Source organism: Hemibagrus wyckioides, linkage group LG20, assembly GCF_019097595.1.
Source record: "Hemibagrus wyckioides isolate EC202008001 linkage group LG20, SWU_Hwy_1.0, whole genome shotgun sequence".
In the NCBI taxonomy this organism is placed as follows: Eukaryota; Metazoa; Chordata; class Actinopteri; order Siluriformes; family Bagridae; genus Hemibagrus; species Hemibagrus wyckioides.
Window position 1 is genome coordinate 17,436,362 of NC_080729.1, and position 18,328 is coordinate 17,454,689.

At 40.8% G+C, this 18,328-nt stretch overlaps 3 protein-coding genes across 4 annotated transcripts; all 3 read left to right on the forward strand.

Annotated features, from left to right (window-relative positions):
- The first annotated feature begins 258 nt into the window (after positions 1 to 258).
- On the forward strand, positions 259 to 5,660 carry them6 (thioesterase superfamily member 6). The gene is made up of 3 exons (XM_058418941.1): positions 259 to 549; positions 4,675 to 5,176; positions 5,522 to 5,660. Coding segments are annotated over exons 1-3 (612 nt in total). The 5' UTR covers positions 259 to 547; the 3' UTR covers positions 5,630 to 5,660.
- Positions 5,581 to 9,847, forward strand: si:ch73-52e5.2 (protein THEM6). Of its 2 annotated transcripts, none has more exons than XM_058418944.1 (3): positions 5,581 to 5,719; positions 8,170 to 8,674; positions 8,759 to 9,847. In XM_058418944.1, the coding sequence occupies exons 2-3, from the start codon at positions 8,174 to 8,176 to the stop codon at positions 8,864 to 8,866; spliced, it is 609 nt and encodes a 202-aa protein (XP_058274927.1). In that variant the 5' UTR covers positions 5,581 to 5,719; positions 8,170 to 8,173; the 3' UTR covers positions 8,867 to 9,847. The 2 variants fall into 2 exon arrangements, with proteins under 2 accessions (XP_058274927.1, XP_058274926.1); XM_058418943.1 differs by lacking the exon at positions 5,581 to 5,719 and adding an exon at positions 5,937 to 6,041.
- Positions 9,848 to 12,439: 2,592 nt separating this feature from the next.
- Positions 12,440 to 17,909, forward strand: ftr67 (finTRIM family, member 67). The gene is made up of 7 exons (XM_058418362.1): positions 12,440 to 13,130; positions 14,094 to 14,189; positions 14,516 to 14,749; positions 15,152 to 15,305; positions 15,528 to 15,587; positions 17,383 to 17,481; positions 17,696 to 17,909. Exons 1-7 carry the CDS (start codon positions 12,525 to 12,527, stop codon positions 17,746 to 17,748), a joined length of 1,302 nt encoding a protein of 433 aa, XP_058274345.1. The 5' UTR covers positions 12,440 to 12,524; the 3' UTR covers positions 17,749 to 17,909.
- Positions 17,910 to 18,328: the final 419 nt, after the last annotated feature.

The window sequence follows — 18,328 nt, forward strand, 5'->3', positions numbered from 1 at the left end:
TTTTTAAAGGACATTGTTAGGACCCTCGGGGGTCAGTGAAGCATTAACTACTGATTAAGGTCAGAGATGTGGGTTAATGTAGTCCAGAATTTTTTCAAGAATTAAGAAGCGAGAAAAGAACCGATTCCCTGAACCGACTCCATTAAATCCCTGCCCTTCGAGTCAGAATCGGATTCGAACAACGGGAGTAGCCATGATACCAGGAACATATTGGATACGCTTTTAAACCACGCCCACACACACACACACACTTTAAACCAATCAGATTTGTGCTAATCTTGGTCCAGGAAGTTATTGTATACACTGTTATTGAACTTAGCTGAATCTCTTCTCTTTATAAGCAAATCCGGACATTGAATGAGTGACAGTTCGGCTTTTACTTTGTAAATCCTAAACTAATATCTACTGGGCATTGAGCACTCTAGTGTATGAGCCATATTCCTTATTTATGTAGTGTGCCTATATAGAGTGCACGGGCCATTTGTGACTGGAGCGCGTGCTTGTCGAGGCTGTGAACTGGACAGACTGCTGAAGTTGGCGTGCGGCTATGTAAGTTCTGTTTTCAAGGAAGGAAATGTTCTTATTTGAGTTTTATTGCATTTAATAAGCCTGTAGGGGTGCAGTAAAATGGAGGAGGTAAAGTTATAGGCTGCAAATGAAGGTTCCTGGAGAAAGTTTGAACTCATTTGTGCTCGCGTGCGCTTAATATGGCTGTCGAATTGAGCGCGCGACTCTCACAAACGTATTATCGCCTCCGTTTCGCCGGTTATTTGGCCAATAAAACCCACAGGTTAGAAATATAGATTGGAGTGCAATCTCGGGTATTACAGGAAATTGAAGTGAAAGCGCTTTATGGTCAATATTCAGACTAAAACGTGCTCCTGAGCACCTTCAGTTTGTCAGGCCTGTGGCGAAATATAATAACCTTAACTATATTTGCAAATGCGCGTGATGCAGAAGGGTCCTGCTTTTTATTATTTTTTTTCTTTCTTTTTATGCATATTTTTCTACTCAAGCTATTTAGGAGGAAAGTAAGAAAGAAAAAAAGAAAACCGCATAGCCATTTTGGCACTAGTGCCCAGTTTAAGAGGACATTTAAGAGAAGAAATTACTTTTCTGACTAGTGGGAATAAATAGATGAGAGAATATAATGGTGTAAAATGTCAGAGGTAATTTTATTTTTTAAAACTGTGGAGCTGACATGTGGACAGGAACCGAGGTAGAGCTGTAATTTTTCCCAATCATCTGTGAACCGCATTTAATGTTCCCATGAATTATGGATGTTTTACAGCGAGTATTGGTGCTGAAAACACAAGTGTGGTGTGTGTACGTACGTGTGTGTGTGTGCGCGTGTGTGTGTATATATATATAAGTGGCTCGGCCCCTTAGTTCCAGTGAAAGGAACTCTTCATGCTTCAGTTTCAGACCAAGACGTTTTGGACAATTTCATGCTTTGTGTGAACAGTTTGGGGATGACCGCTTCCTGTTCCAACATGACCGCACACCAGTACACAAATCAAGGTCCATAAAGACATGGATGAGTGAGTCTGGTGTGGAGGAACATGACTGTCCAGCACAGAGTCCTGACCTCAACCCCATAGAACACCTTTGGGATGAATTAGAGCGGAGACTGTGAGCCAGACTTTCTCGTCTAACATCAGTGCCTGACCTCACAAATGTGCTTCCCATAAACACACTCCTAAACCTTGTGGAAAGCCTTCCCAGAAGAGTTGAAGCTGTTATAGCTGCAGGCCAACTATATATTCTATATACTATTTATATACCCCATATTAAATGTGTGTGCATGTAAAGGCAGGTGTCCCAAAACTTTTGGCAGTATAGTGTATACATGTTTTGCAAATATTCAGACATTAACAGCTTATTTCTGATTTATTATCATGATTCATCCTGTACTACCACACTTCTCATCCAATCAGATGCTCCGTAGAACACGTTTGTCCCGCCCCATAACCAGACTGGATGGGATAACTTGCTCTGTACTGATGGCTGATTCCTGAAGTTTCCTGTAGCGTCCGCTTGTGTGTTTGAAAGACGTATGAAGTTGTGTGCGTTTCCCCTTTTCCATAACCTTGATCTTGGATCAAATGTGTAATCGTTGCAGGTTGAACTGCGATGATCAGTGTGCTGTCACTAATATACAGATGATGTGTTTGTATGGAATGGTAAGCAAGTTTTTGGACATCTCAAACAAAGATGTTTGTCAGAGAGAGACAGAGACAGAGGTCACCCTGGGAAGATGCAGAAAAGACTGATGTTAAACACAACTCTTATCAAAAAAATACTCACAGTGCCAAATGGAAAAAGGAAAAAAAAAGAATTGCCATGGGCCGATAACAAATGAGTCACGCTATATTACCAATCCGAGATGCGATGGAACGAATCTGTCTGCACATACTCATTTTGAGTGGGCCCCGTTTTTCACATAGCTCATTCCGGCTGAACTCGTCTGTCCTGCGTTTCTCGTCTCTTCCTTCAGTCTTGTGCAAGCAGCCAGCGTGTGGTATGCTCAGTAGACTCTTTAACCTAACAAGTCACACGGGTCACACGTTTAAAAATGATAGATTGGTAAAAGGAAGAACATTTTTGTCAGCTGTGCCTCTGCAAATTGTATAAATGAAACATGGTCCTGTGCCTGGATTCTGTTATAGACCTCAGCGGGGGGTAAAAATTCACTCATTCGAATCGGTGCACTGGTGTCTTAATAAAATTACAGCACAGCTGCACCAATTTGCAACAACATTAATCAGGGGGATATTTGTGAGCCGATCGATAAGGCCATCTCTGTTTCAGGACAGAGTCTGACACACACACCGACTCCTGGTGTTCATTATTTAAAAACATTACCAAAAAATTTCCTTTACAATGTTTTTCCTGCTCATTCTCTCCCACGTTACCTTCTCAATCCCAGTGAAGGAGGTGTGGCCTGTTAGTGGCAGATGGGGGCGTGGCCTTGGTGTGCCAGTCCTAGTGAGGGAGGCGTGGCTTCTGAGTGTCAGTCCCTGTGAAGGAGGTGTGGCCTCTGTCCATCTGTCCCAGTGGAAGAAGCATGGACTCTGTGTGTAAATCCCAGTGAAGGAGGCGTGGCTTGGGTGTCAGTCCCAGTGAAGGTGTGCCCTCTGACCATCAGTCGCAGTGAAAAGGGTGTGGCCTCTGTGCATCTGTCTGAGTAAAAGAAGCGTGGACTCTGTCTGTCAATCCCAGTGAAGGAGGTGTGGCTTCTGTATGTCAGTCCCAGTGAAGGAGGTGTGGCTTCTATGTGTCTATCCCAGTAAAAGAGGCGTGGCTTGTGTGTAATTCCAGTGAAGGAGGTCTGGCCTGTTAGTGGTAGTCCCAAGATGGGGGTGTGGCCTCTATATGTCCGTCCCAGTAAAAGAGGTGTGTCCTCTGTGTCAGTCCCAATCAAGGAGATGTGGCCTACCACTACTCAAAGCTCTTTGCAAATTCTAATCCACCACATTGTAGTGCATCAGTACATTTTTTTAATTGTATTACATCCTTGATATATAAATATATTTATTTTAGGGATGCACGATATGAAAAATTTAAACCGATAATTAAATCCTTCTCATGGTCGATACCGATAACCAATAAGTTCAAGTCCTGACTCTTCAGATGTTTTTATTTTTTGTGTAAGGCACTACAATAAGAACGGAAAGGGTTTAACAGAACTATGTTCAATCTGCAATTAACAATTCATTAACAACAAATTTATATTCAAGTATTTCATGCATAACAAAGAAATGCATCTATTCAACCTTTTTAATGCATGAGGATGAGGAAGGAATATAGACCTTAAGTCACATGCTCCGTGTTTTAGGTCTAGCGCTAGTAGCTGCTGCTGCCGCGGCTGCTTCATATTTTTTTAATCCAGCTTCGCCGCGATGACGACCCTGAGAGTGAGATATAAGATTTGTTGTTGTGTTAAAATTTGACGCCTTTTTTTCCTCCTCTCAGAATCCTTGCTGAACGTGCGTTACAAATAGCAATATGAATAGCATTGTCCTCCGCTGCCACCGAGAAACACTTCCGGACAGTGAAGACATGTTCACAGATGATGAACTAATGAGTGCGACACAGGCTGAGAGTCACCGCAGGTGAAAGCTGCAGTCACGTGCACTCGGAAAGCGGATGAATCTCGGATAAATCAGACTGATTGATTGATTTACCAGCAAGCGTACTTTATCGGATATAGTTATCGGATTTAATTTATTTATCGGAGCAATAAAAATGACGTCATTTTCACCCATATCGGCCGATAATTTATCGTGCATCCCTAATTTATTTAAAACATATGTTTTGGAGAAGCGGAAGCCTTTTTAAAAATGCAGGTTTATTAAGAGCTTCCCCTTTGCAACCCTTTGAACCATTGAGATGTTGCAGTATATTTTCCGTAATTAAAGGTGAAGATTGCAGTGTTAATAATTTAAAAGGTACATCTGTTTGCTTCCTCGTCGTCGAGTCGAGTGCTCAGCTTTACCCCATTACTCTTACAAAACAACTCATGATGTATAAAGATGGGTTAAGTGTCTGATGTGGTGGAGGACATTAAACTTCCTCTAATTAATTGTTAAAACTGCTTATTAAAAATGTGCTTCAGTCTATTTGTAGCTATGGATTGAGTATCTTTTGTTTCATTGCTTGTGTCTGTTGTAGGGAGCTGTTGTTGTGGCTGTTAGCTGTGTTGCTGGTTCTTTTCTGCTTCTTGGACGTGTGGTACTACCTCCGCCTGGTGGCTGTTTTACTCCGCGCCTGGTTCCTCTCACCGGTGTTTGACATCACAGCAGAGCAGACTGTCGGAGGCCACGTCCTCCTCCACGATATCGACCTGGGTCACATGAACAACGCACGCTACCTACGTGAGTGCGACTTCGCCCGGATTTCCCTGTACGCCCGCAACGGTGTCCTGAAGGCTGCGAGGGCCCTGGGTGGGACCATGGTAGTGGGTGCGACTACTGTCCGCTACAGACGGCCCCTGTGTATAGGGGAAAAGTTTGAGCTGCGCACTCGTATCGTCACGTGGGACGACAAAGCGTTCTACCTTGAGCAACGCTTCGTGTCCAATAAGGATGGAATGGTGGCAGCCGTCATGTTCTGCAAACAGAACGTGCTGCGGAGCAGCCCAGACAAAATCCTCCAACACCTGTGCAAGAGAAAGGTGGGTGATGTGCTGAAGTGGAGGGAGAAAAGTGGATGGAAGCAACCGTTTGTATGATTTGGACATTACCAAACATGCGAATTATGGAAACATGTTTACAACACACATTTTTCTTGAAGTTAAAAAAAAAAATGAAAAGCTGTATCTCTGACTGTTACATAGTGCTGGTACTGGAGACTCCTTCCAAAAATTCTAGACACATATGTAAAAAAAATAATGTCAGTATAGATCCAAGCAGTATTTCGAGCCTCACAAGGCTACAATTCCATATTTGTGGAATGTTTTCTAGTGTTCTTGCACAGCAAAAGAAATCTTCAATAAACGAACTACTGACTCATTCGACAGGTTGAGGTTCCCGAGTTTCCCGAAGAGCTGCAGCACTGGATCAGCTTCATGACGGCAAACAGCCAAGCTTTAAAGGCGGAGAGTGGACTGGAGAAGAAACGTGAATGAGGACGGGCGTGATCATGATGTTGCACGTTTGTCTGCTGCACATTCTGATAGACACGTGGAAGATGTCGATTCAGACTCGGAGCCGATTCAGTGAGTCATTTATCTGAAGCGATTCTGGCAGCTGGAACGTCCCTAACGTTTTTGTGCCAGAGTTGAAGAATAAGTGCATATGATCAATGTGTTCATTTTATAATATTTTGTTTTCTGTAAATTTATTTCTGGATTAAAAAAAAAAAAAAAATTTCTGTGTGAAAATTGCTTGCGGTAAAAACAATGGGGCGGGATTATGTTAATTTTTGAGTGCGGGGTGGCTGGGAGCTCAATGGTGGGGTTGTCCGTCACGTGACTCGCAGTGACGCCAATCACAAAGAACGCGGAAGTATCAGCTTGCTGCAGCCGGCGTTTCATTAGCGTGAGTACATCTAAAAGCATTTCATTGAGAGTTATTAAATCGGAGAGCGGCGATCCGTGGCAAAATATTTCCCTGTTGTTTGTTTTATTATAAATCAGCATCATTTTAGAGGGGGAAAAAAACCGATGTTTGGTCTCAGTGTCCTGTAATCAGTAGCGTTAGCCTTCATCAAATGAACGAGCTGTGAGACTAGCATGCTCTTTATTTATATTTTTTCCCTGTTCATATACAGCTGATCTGGGGGGTGGTGGTTGTTGTTTACAAATCTCGTTATGGTATAAATATATATCAAAACATGTCTGAGCTGTTTAATTGCTAGAGCACTGTAGTAATCAATACGGGAGAAAATAAGATCCTGATATCTAACTAGGCGTTCAGTCAAGGTTACTAGTTTATTTCCTGGAAAAATTAAATCATTCATTTCTCAGGAAGAAGAGGGGGGGGCAGACTTCCTTTTAATGATGTGTGTGATATGTATTATGGCAAAAAATATTAGGATACCTGATGAGTCAGGCATGTTTTATGTGCCATATTTATAAAACTTACTTTCTTTCCTAATCTCAGAAATAAAGACTTTCCTTCTCTTATCCCTGGTTTGACATCAAGGGCACATCTCTGGGAAGGTGCATGTAATGTAGGTTTAGTTTAATTAGCTTTTAGTAAAGCTTTCAGGAGTCTAATTATGTGCTCCAATTTACTTTTTGTTTTTTAGTAGAACACGGGTTTCCCGTGCTGAATTCGATAAACTAAAGGTGCAAAAGATGTGCCCTTCGTAGAACCACCTCAAGTTCCAGGTTTAAAGGTGGTAGATGTATGATATGTTGGGAAAAAATATCATATGTTCACCATATAAAGTGTTACGGTAGGTTTAAGCTGTCTCATTTTAAGGCCTTTACATTTTCCTGTCGGTAATAAAGATTCCTGACTGTATGTTTCTTGGTGCTGCAGTAATACAATTCGGTGTGTGGAGCTTTTGAAGCTTTAGTGCGTGTCTTTAATCTGAGAAGGTGTACGTGGTGTACCTTTGAGTGAGCTTTTAGAGTCAAGCTTAAAAGGTACATCATGAGTTCAATTATGTGGCTCAAATTACTTGTAAGGGGGCACAATGTTCCTCTTTCCTGTGAAAGGTATGTATATACTAAAATATGTGGCCCTAGTGGTACCGATTCAGCGACAAGGAAAAGTACAAATTGGTCCCTTTTATTTCTGAGAGTGTAATGGGGGGAAAAAACCATGAAAAAAATGAGATTGGCCCAAAGGGGTAGTTACCGTGGCTAAAAATGTCACTGTAGGTAGAATTCATGTGTGTGAATGTGAAGTCTCTATTAGATAAATAGGATGTACACCAAGCTCCACCCCCAAAATTTATGAGCATGTGAAGGGTTATTAGGGGCAGGTCCAAATCCAAACAAACATTCCAGACCTTTCCAAACTTGTCTTATACATGTTATAAGATACTTGTTCAAACTATTATTCTTTTTTGATCCTCCACATTATTTGTACTCGTAAAATCCTAAAATTATATACTGTTGCCACCGTGTGCCTGAGCACGTTTGCCTCACTGCTGGAGATGAGGGTTGGATTCCTGCCTCCACCCTGTGTGTTTGTTCTTCTTGTGCTTCGGGAGTTTACTAAGGGTTCTCTGGTTTCCTTCCCAAGTCCAAAGACACGCGTTATAGGTTGACTGGCATCTGTAAATTGTCTGTAGTGTGTAAATGTGTGTGATTGTGCTCTGTGATGGGTTGGCTTTGGGATCCAAGTCCAGTGGGATTTGTCAAATCCAGGCTATCCGCAACCCTGTGTAGGATAAGCGCTATAGAACATGGATGGATGGATGGACTCTTGCTCCTCCTTTCTCCCCGATATTCCGAAAAATAAAATAACAGAACTCTATTTTCATGTTGCTGTAATGGTGCATTCAAAAGTACATGCTTTGGAACGTATTGTGTATCTCCTACTACATGTGGTGTATGCTTAATTAGCTTCAAGAGCTTTAAAGATTAATTAAAATGTACCTTAGTGGTCCAATTCTATTCGTTTTATAGTTATGTTATGTTTCAGTGTGTGATTTGAGTAGAACGTAGAGAAGATTTCCTTGATTAACTTGATTAACCATCTCGTATTTCAGAGACATGTTGCTGTGGGTTCTGTCCAGCTTGCTGGTGCTGTTTAGTACCGTTGACTTGTGGTATTTTGTGAGAGGAGCCTGGGCGGTTCTGAAGTATCTGTTCCAGGACCCGGTCAGAGACGTGCTAGCCGAGCAGGTCGTCCATGGCCGAGTTCTCCCCCACGACATCGATTACATGGGCCACATGAACAACGCTCGCTATCTGAGGGAGTGTGACTTCGCCAGACTGTCTTATTACACACGCAACGGGATGTTCAAGGCCTCTCACACACTCGGAGCGAGGATGGTGGTCGGAGCCTCGACCATCCGCTACCGACGGTCACTCGGACTCGGAGAGGCGTTCGAGCTACGGAGCCGTATCGTGGCCTGGGATGAAAAGTCGTTCTTCATGGAGCAGCGCTTCGTGTCCAAATCCGACGGCTTTATCTCGGCTGTCATACTCTGCAGGCAGAATGTTATTCATAGCTCACCTGATCAGATTTTGCAGCATGTCTGCAAGAGAAAGGTAAACTCAGTTCAAGCCAGAGCAACTGGTTCCTTTTGCACGTGAGCGTAGTCGAGTAATCGTTACCTTTGTCTGTGTCTTTAGGTGGAATGTCCTGATATCCCAGAAGACCTTCAGCACTGGATCAATTTCATCTCAGCTAACAGTCAGGCACTGAGAGCAGAATGCGGCTTAGACGAGAAGACCAAGTGATGATGGCAGAACGTCTCGTATTTATCTAAGCACATTTAGTTTAATATTTACGTTATGTCAGTATGTTAGAGGGGAGAAGAGTCAAATCTTGAAGAGGGAATCACAGAGCCATACACGGAGACTAGGGATGCATCGCTACTGAGTGTTGAATCAATATTCTGCTCATTTACTCATCCTCGTAAAAAACAAAACAAAACAACAAAAAAGCTGTAATACCTGACATGGACCTAGTGTGCGTTGTCATGGTAATGAGTGGACGGTTTGAAATAACGGACCTCGGTAGAAAGTTACCTCCTACAGCATCTTTTGATTATACTGCTAACCTGAAAAAGCACTACAAGGTGTGTCCCAGATCACTGCCTTATGCACTATTCTATAGCATTTTGCAGTATAAATAGTGTGAGTAGTGTGTTTACACTGAAAATTCCAACAAGAAGTAGTCCCGGAAAAAACAAAACAAGCATGGAATCTTCACGCACGCAACGCTCGCAGCTTCGCTTACGTAGTGGGGAAAAGGGGGCGGGGCTACCAGGTGCATGTTGATTTTGGATCTTAAGAGCAAAATTTTCAGTGTTGAACATCTTACTTCACACTATTTATACCAAGTAACAGCTATAAAAGAAATATACATACGAATGAGTTACAATCGTAACCGGGGACGATTCTAGGATTTTCATTTAAGGGGGGGGGGGCTCTTAGTAAAAAATAAATAAAGGTTTGACTTTATTTATTATAATAATAATAACTTCAAATGAATGAACAGAAGAAAATGTTGCAAGTATTCAATACATTCCTCTTTTGCATTTATTTTCTTCACTTCGTTCGTCTTTTTGTTCCCCTGCATATGATACTTTGACTCTGGGTATTTGGCTAAAGCTAGCGGCGTCGCGACGTCGACTTAGCAACGGTTTATACTTTTACGCTTACTAAAAAAAAAAAAGTCGTTTATGTTCCGTTTGATACGATTCTATCCTTCCAAAACTTCATACACTATACGATAGAGTGCATAGTGTAAGTGAATCGTCGTTTGGGACGCAGCTGATGTACAGGATTTACGCGGTACCGTTAACTAACCGGAGCACACCAGCCGTAAATGGGGGCGTGGTCATTGAGCGCAACCAAAGTGATCGCGAGCGTACAGAGGAACAGTCCGGTGTCTGAGCGGGTCAGTCGTGCAATCACTGAGACTCTGCTAAGAACTCGGGTCTAAACATTTGGCGCTGCTTTTCAATGACCACACCCTCCGATTCCGCTCTGTTTAAACAGCATAACGTCCTAGGAAGAGTTTCTTGCTAGTAGCGCGTGGCAGCTACCAGTCCAAACAGAGCTCGAGAAATCATTCTCTGATGGTTTAACATTAAACTGGGTTACTCATTTCGGTGTCAATGCATCCCTAATATAAGTGTTAAAGATTTCTACCTGTTATGTGATTGGGTATTATTCAGTGCTGTAGGGTGATAAAGGCTCTCTTTGGAAACGAATTATGATTCCTGATACTGTACTTACACTGAATGGTAAAAAAAAAAAAGGGAACATTTTATTTTCAGTAATTATCTGAATTTTTATTCCACAAGCTGCATGTATTGGGTCCAAAAAGATTTTAGAATATTTTGACCAGTATAATAACACCATCCCAAGCTTGAAAATAGATGTATGCTTTTATAATCTAGACTGATTGCTGAGCTATTCGTGGCTTTATTTAAAAAAAAAAAAAAAAAAAAAAAAAAAAGATGGGAAAATATCGTTGTTTATATCGATTGATTATTTATTTATTTATTTATTTAAATGATTGCACTGAAATGCAGCCTTGCTCCTGGCAAGAATTTAGCATGTGTTCATGTTACCGCACATTATTCTTGTTGTTGTTGTTGTTATTATTTTTGCGCAAGATCAAATAAGACGATGAGCTCGAGCCTGCATTCTGAAATGAGTTTGTTTTTAATAAAGAGGTTGGTGACGGGGGGTTAATAAAGATCAGAGTACTTATTTTAGAACCTGTTGCACAACCGTTTATGCTTATTGTATTTGTGTGTAAGATAAAATATATCACCATTCATGGAGTCCGTATGTATTTTCAGTGTTCATGTAGCATCCCTAAACACGCACAAATCAATAAACACGTACGATACGAATCTAGTCTCTATGAAATCTAGATTAAAATGAAATCACAGAACATGTCTGATCTTCGTTTCTATGATTTATGCTGCCATCTAGTGCCAGGTCAGCTAAGGTTAAGAAAGTTAGGTAACTAGCCTTCAAGCCTGTTATTTTTACTAAAGTAAACTGTATTAGAACACGAAAACGTGTTCAGAGCACAACCGGACCCGTCCTGTACTTCGGGTCGGACAGAATATTGCTAAACACAATATAGAAATGCTTATAATTTATCAGAGAATTTTACACCACGTAGCTGTAGAATTCTCGATTCTGATTGGTCAGAAAGTGTTGATCTGTTTTCTATAACAGCGTCTAGGACAGTAGCTCAAGCTGCAAGACAAGGTAATCACACATCTATACACTCTTTACACACTCGTGTGAATAGGTTATGGTTTCTATAGTAACCGATTTCACAGGTACACGTATGGTCCCTCAATAATCCATAGAAATAAAAAATAATAATGAACAGATCAATGAAGAAAAGTGATTAATTGTTAATAAGGTGAAGTTCTCTGTAAGTTTATATCATTTTTATGGAAGGAGTCTCAGGACAGAGGGTTTTACAACGTGAGGGGTCTCAGTAACACAACCCCCAGATCATGAGCTCAGGTTAATCATTCCTTTATTTGCTTTTCTTCCCTTCTTTCCTTTTCAGTCCTTTCTCTACTGTCTCTTTCTTTCTTTCTTTCTTTCTTTCTTTCTTTCTTTCAAAATCATTGTTCCCATTCTTTCCCTTTTTTGTTTACTCATTCTGGAATTTGCTCTTCCTTCCTTTGTTTTCATTCCTTTCTTTACTTTATTCCTTCCTTCCATCTGTCCTCCCTTCTGTCATTATTTCATTTATACCCTTCATTTCTTTCTCTCACTTTTTTCTTCCTCTATATTTAATTCATCTTTGCCATTGTTCCCATTCTTTCCTCTTTAATCATTCCTTTATTTGCTTTTCTTCCCTTCTTTCCTTTTCAGTCCTTTCTCTACTGTCTCTTCTTTCTGTCCACCCTTTCTTTCTTTCTTTCTTTCTTTCTTTCTTTCTTTCTTTCTTTCTTTCTTTCTTTCTTTCTTTCTTTCTTTCTTTCTATGCCATTGTTCCCATTCTTTCCCTTCTTTGTTTCCTCATTCCATTTATTTGCTTTACTTTTCCTTCTTTCTTTTTCACTCCTTCCTTTACTCTCTTTAACCCCCCCCCCTTCCATCTGTCCTCCCTTCTGTCATTAATTCATTCGTACCCTTCATTTCATCCTCTCCCTTTTTTCTTCCTCTATACGTCATTCATTTGGTTTTCATTCTCTCGTTTTCAGTCATTTATCTATTTTTCTTTCCTTTCTCCCATCCATCCTTCCTTCTGCCTTTATTTTTGTCAGTCATTTTCCATGGCAACATACTCCCCCCCCCCGCCCCCGCAGTTACAGGTCACGCCCACCGTCACGTGACCCGCTTCGCACAAAAACAAAGCCGTCAGCCTGTCACCTCGATACACAGAGACTTTGGTGTAATTTCTATAATGGCGCAGGCGGGTGTGTTTTTGGAACATGACCAGTTTAACTGCTCGATCTGTCTGGATGTGTTGAAGGATCCGGTCACGGTTCCGTGCGGTCACAGCTACTGTAAGGCCTGCATTAAAGGCTACTGGGACCAGGATGATTATTTGGGGGTTTATGGCTGCCCTCAGTGCAGGCAGAGCTTCACTCCCAGGCCTGTACTGGGCAGGAACACGATGTTGGCCGACGTGGTGGAGAAACTGAAAAAGACGGCGATTAATTCTTCTTCTTCTTCTCCGGTTAAATCCGAGCCCACCCAAGCCGAGCCCGGGGACGTGCACTGCGACGTGTGCACAGGAAGCAGAAACCGAGCCGTTAGGTCGTGTCTGGTCTGTCTGGCGTCTTACTGCGAGGATCACGTGAAGCCGCACTACGAGTCCACCGCTTTCCAGAAGCACAAACTCACAGCACCGACCTCCAGCCTGCAGGAAAGCCTGTGTGTACGCCATGACAGGCTGCTGGAGGTTTTCTGTAGGACAGAGCAGCGGTGCATCTGCTACCTGTGTTTAACTGACGAGCACAAGGGCCATGATACGGTGCTGGCCTCCACAGAGATGAGCGACAAAAAGGTGAAGCGTGCTTGTTGTTACTGTCACCGCTGTGATTGTGCGAAGTAAACAATGCTAAAAGAAAAAAGCTGGACAGTCCACGCTGATTTCACTTTCACAACTGATCACAGTCCCGGAAAAACAAACACCTCCGTTTGCGCGAACGAATGAATCAGTGACTCGCTTCCACTCGTTTTGAATCAAGCTTGTGTGCTAAAAACACAACATCACTTTTATTTAACATAACATATAACACTTTTATATATTAAGTTAATTTCCGACATCTAGTCTGTCAACTCTGGTCCAGTCACACGTCATCAGTTTTAAACATATTTTGTGTGTCGATTCCCCCGTGTGCTCGCGAATCGATTCTCTGTTTTCCAGTGGGATTCAAATGAATCGATTCAAAAGAGTCGATTCCAGACAACCGTCTCCGTGTAAAATAACCAGCTCGTTATTAATTATTTATATAATACACGGCTATATGACTGACAGTACAAAAGCCAAGGGGTGATAGAACAAGTATTGACTTTTATATGAAGGTCCTTATGGGGGGAAAAGTTGCCCGAATGGATCGGCTTGGTGACTTTTTCACCTTTTATAAATATACACCTTTACATGTAGAGTCATTTAGTGTACTGCTGTGGCAGTAGCGCTAGGGAACAGTTATAGTTGAAATAAAATATGTATATTTTAAGGAAATAAACTATTACTTGCAGTTAAAAAGCACCACATGTCCGTTAATAAATGAAAAACTGTAATTGTCGACAAATTGCGGTGGTGTAATGGGAATAAAACACTTTCGGAACATGCAGTTATTGGAAAATAATCAGCTTCAGGACAGTAATAATAATTCATCTCAATTACGTTATTGATTATTTTCCTATCCGAGCACACCCCCAAATGTAACAAAAAACATGTTCACACAAGCAGTCGGCTACAATTCCAGTATTATTTACAGATTCCTGTGCTGTGTATTTACAGGACGCTCTGGCGGAAACACAGAGGAAGTCCCGGCAGAGAATCGAGGAGCGAGAGAAGGAGTTGCAGGAGCTGAGACGAGCCACACAGTCTCTCACTGTGAGTCTGACCACAAAGTGTATCCTCTTTACTGATCTCTAGTGATCATTATCTGGCTTTATCTTCGGAGGAGTAGCGATTTGTTTTTAGAGACCTGTGATGAAAAAGTCCATCCAGGGTTTTGTGGAATTGGGGAGACCCGATTTCCTCTTTTAAATTCCTACCACTTAAGACATATATGTAATTACTTTCTATGAAAGCTGTACTCATGTTCAATGCACGTCATAGCTAAATAGCTTAAGAAACACAAGCTGCTCTGTTCAAACCCTGATCCAGTAAATCATCAAAGTTTAATTAGTACTTTCGTTTGTTTCCATTGCCTCCAGCTCTCAGCACAGGCGGCTCTAGAGGAGAGCGAGCGGATCTTCACGGAGCTGGTTTGCTCCATTGAGCGGCGGCGTACGGAGGTAAAGGAGCTGATACGCAATCAGGAGATAGCGGCCACGAGCCAAGCCGAGGAGCTTCTCTGCCAGCTGGAGCAGGAGATCGCCGAGCTGAAGAAACGAGACGCTGAATTAAGCAACCTCGCTCAAACCGACAACCAGATCTCCTTCCTGCAGGTAATATTTCTGCGTCCTCCTTAACGAGCGGTCGCGGATAGATCTGAAACGTGAACACAAACTAGTAAACAACGGCTGTTTGTTTTTCTTGGGGCATTTATTTCAATGTACACAACAAAAACCAGGTCAAATTTGAGTTATGGGGTTGTAGTTCACTAAATACTGAATAAAAATAAACGAGCTGTTATTTCTAGTTGCTTTACAATGCTAGAAAGGAATAGGTATCTTTCTATTCGCTCACAGACAAACAAAGACTTCACAGATTAATGTGTTTAACAGTAGGATATTTTTTGCAACCATTTGCATGTTGCTTCCTTACAGGTTTCAGGATACCTGCATTAAAAGAAATGTCAGATTTCAATATAACTGACCCACAGTCTTCTGCTCGATGTTTTTGTTTAGAACTACGGGTCGGTGTGTGTCCAGCCCGTGTGTATGGACGTTCCCAGCATCACAGCGGACCCTGGTTTCGGGTGTGTGATGAGCGCGGTGTCTGAGTTCCAAGCTCTGCTCGATGACGTGTGCCAAGGTGGATTTGTGAATATTTCAGAAAAAGGTAAGCAGAAAGTCATGTAGCTTTTGATACATCAATAATGCAGTGATGCAACAGGAAGTTCCTATAAAGTTCTACCTATAATAATGCTCTCTGGTGTATAAAGAGCGTTGCCAAGTATTCAAAAAAATCCAGTTTAAAATTATGCTGCTATACGGCGTACAGAGTTGGATCATAAAATGGCTAAAATTGCTGATGTTGTAATATTTTTCCTCTTGTTTCCAGTCGGTGAAGTCACCATTATTCAGAATACCAAGCCAAAGGCTGATGCAGAGTCGAATACAGGTGAGAGAGCAGACGATATCATGTGATCCAGCGACTGTTTATTGCTGTAGATCATTTGTGGTGTTGAGCAGCTTTCAACATCTAATAACTTACCATACTATCCTAAATCCTGTTTGTCTGCAGATAGGCGTGAAATAAAAGCCAGCAAATTTGAATCTGTATTCAAGTGATAATGTTTACAATATGGCTGCAGCGATGCGCAAAAAACAGATCTCTATCAGGAGATAATCGAGTCTGAATTAATAGGATGGTCTCCTTATCAGTAGGAAGGCTCCGTTTTTTTGCTATTATTCCTAAATTTGTATTTGTTTACGCTTTAAATCATGTTGCTTTAGATGTAGATTCGTCTATACAAGTATAGAGCTGGCTTCTCTTTGAGAGAAATAAATATTCTTAGAGGTAAGCTGAGGCCAATAACAACAAGAATTAAAGCTTGAATCGGGGAGTCTGAATCAGGGAGTTGGAATCAGTGAATCAACTACCAAGAGTCATTAGAAAAACCGAATCAGAAAGTTAAGGTCAGAATCAGGGTCTTTGAATCAGACTGTCTGAATCAGTTCAAATACGGATAGTTCAAATTCACATCAGCGGGTTGAATCGGTGAGTCTGAATTAATAACCGAGAGTCATTAGAGGCAGAATCTTATAGTTAAAACCGGAATCGTGACATCTGAACCAGAGAGACTGAATCAGTAAATCAGAAAACCATTAGAGGCAGAATTAGAGAATTAAAGTCAGAATCAGCGTCTTTAAATCAGACTTTCAGAATGAGTGAATCAATAACCAAGAGTCATATATAAATCAGACTTTCAGAAAGATTGAATCCAAACCTTAGAGTCATTAGAGACAGAATCAGGTAGTTCAGAATCGGAGAGTCTGAATCAGTGAATCAAAAACCAAGAGTCATTAGAGGTAGAATCGGATAGTTAAAACCTGAATAGTGGCATCTGAATCAGTGAATCAGATTTTGAGAGTCATTAAAGGTAGAATCGTGGAGTCTGAATCAGAGAGTCTGAATCAGTGAATCAAAAACCATTAGAGACAGAATTAGAGAATTAAAGTCAGAGTCAGGGTCTTTAAATCAGACTTTCAGAATGAGTGAATCAATAACCAAGAGTCATATATTTGAAACCGGAATCGTGACATCTGAATCAGAGAGACTGAATCAGTGAATCAGATTCTGAGAGTCATTAAAGGTAGAATCGTGGAGTCTGAATCGGAGAGTCTGAATCAGTGAATCAAAAACCAACAGAGACAGAATTAGAGAATTAAAGTATGAATCAGGGTCTTTAAATCAGACTTTCAGAATGAGTGAATCAAAACCTTAGCATCATTAGAGACAGAATCAGATTGGTTTTAACTGAGTCATGGAGTCTGAATCATACAGTCTGAATCAGTGAATCAAATCTTGAGAGTTAATGGAGGCAGAATCAGTAACCAGAATCGTTGAGTCTGAATCAGTACGTCAATTCCCGAGAGTCATTAAAGTTAGAATTATCAGAGAGTCTGAATCAGTGAATCAAATACCAAGAGTCATTAGAGACAGAATTCAGAAAGACAGAGTCAGAAACAGGGTCTTTAAATCAGACGTCCAGAAAGATTGAATCCAAACCTTAGAGTCATTAGAGACAGAATCAGAATCCGTTCAGAATCGGAGAGTCTGAATCAGTGAATCAAAAACCGAGAGTTCATTAACGGTCGTTAAGCAAATTTAAAACCATTTACTCAGTATACTATGCTTTCTAGTGAACCTGCCATTTGTACACAAACTGCAACCTCTTTTTCTTTCTTTTTAGATCTTCAGACACCTTCAGTCTTTCAAGCTTTTGTTGGCCAAAACGCCTTCGGTGTCCCGGTGCCGATGTTTAGTGGCTTCGCAATGTCGTCACAGATCGGTGAGTGTGTGTGTTTTGCTGAGATTTTTTTAAACAATTAAATGACACTTTTAGGAAAAATGAATTTCTGTTAGGTCCATATCACACCACAGGGGTTATTAAAATAGATCCTCTGCCATGTCTGTCTGCTAGAGTCAGCATTCTGTTTCAAACCATTCCTCAGGATGTTTCTCAGAGCTCTTGCCTCTTTAACGTCTCTCTCCCCCTCCTGTAGGCTGCAGACCGGCTCCTCGACTCAGACTTCATCAGCGTAGGAGACGGCGGTAGCATCGTAACTGACCACACCAACACATCTCTCGGCTTTCAGTATTTCAGTGTTATTAACAATTCTATTCTATATTAAACGTTTAAATATTATTCTTATTTTAAAAAAGCCAAGTATTAAGAAAGTGACATAACCTTGTATTATAGAAAGATGTATAAAATATATATATATATATATATATATATATATATATATATATATATATATATATATATATATATATATATATATATATATATATATATATATATATATATATATATATAAATAAATATATAAATAAATATATATATGTTACGGAGGCCAGATTTATGAGTGTTTTTATTTTAAAAAAAAAGAACAAAATGGACGATGTGACCAAGCTTTTCTGTTTCCAAGATGGTTGTAAAATATTTCTCGACAGTAGAAATGTGGTTGTATCTGCTGTGAACTGAGTTTAAATCAAGTAATTAACAGTTACAGAAATAATCGCTTTGTTTTGCTTTTATTAATGGCAAGTTTCAATCATTAAGCTTGTGGTCAGTGCTTTAATGTTTGTGAATGAACATTTGTATAAAAAATAAATAAATAAATAAATAAATC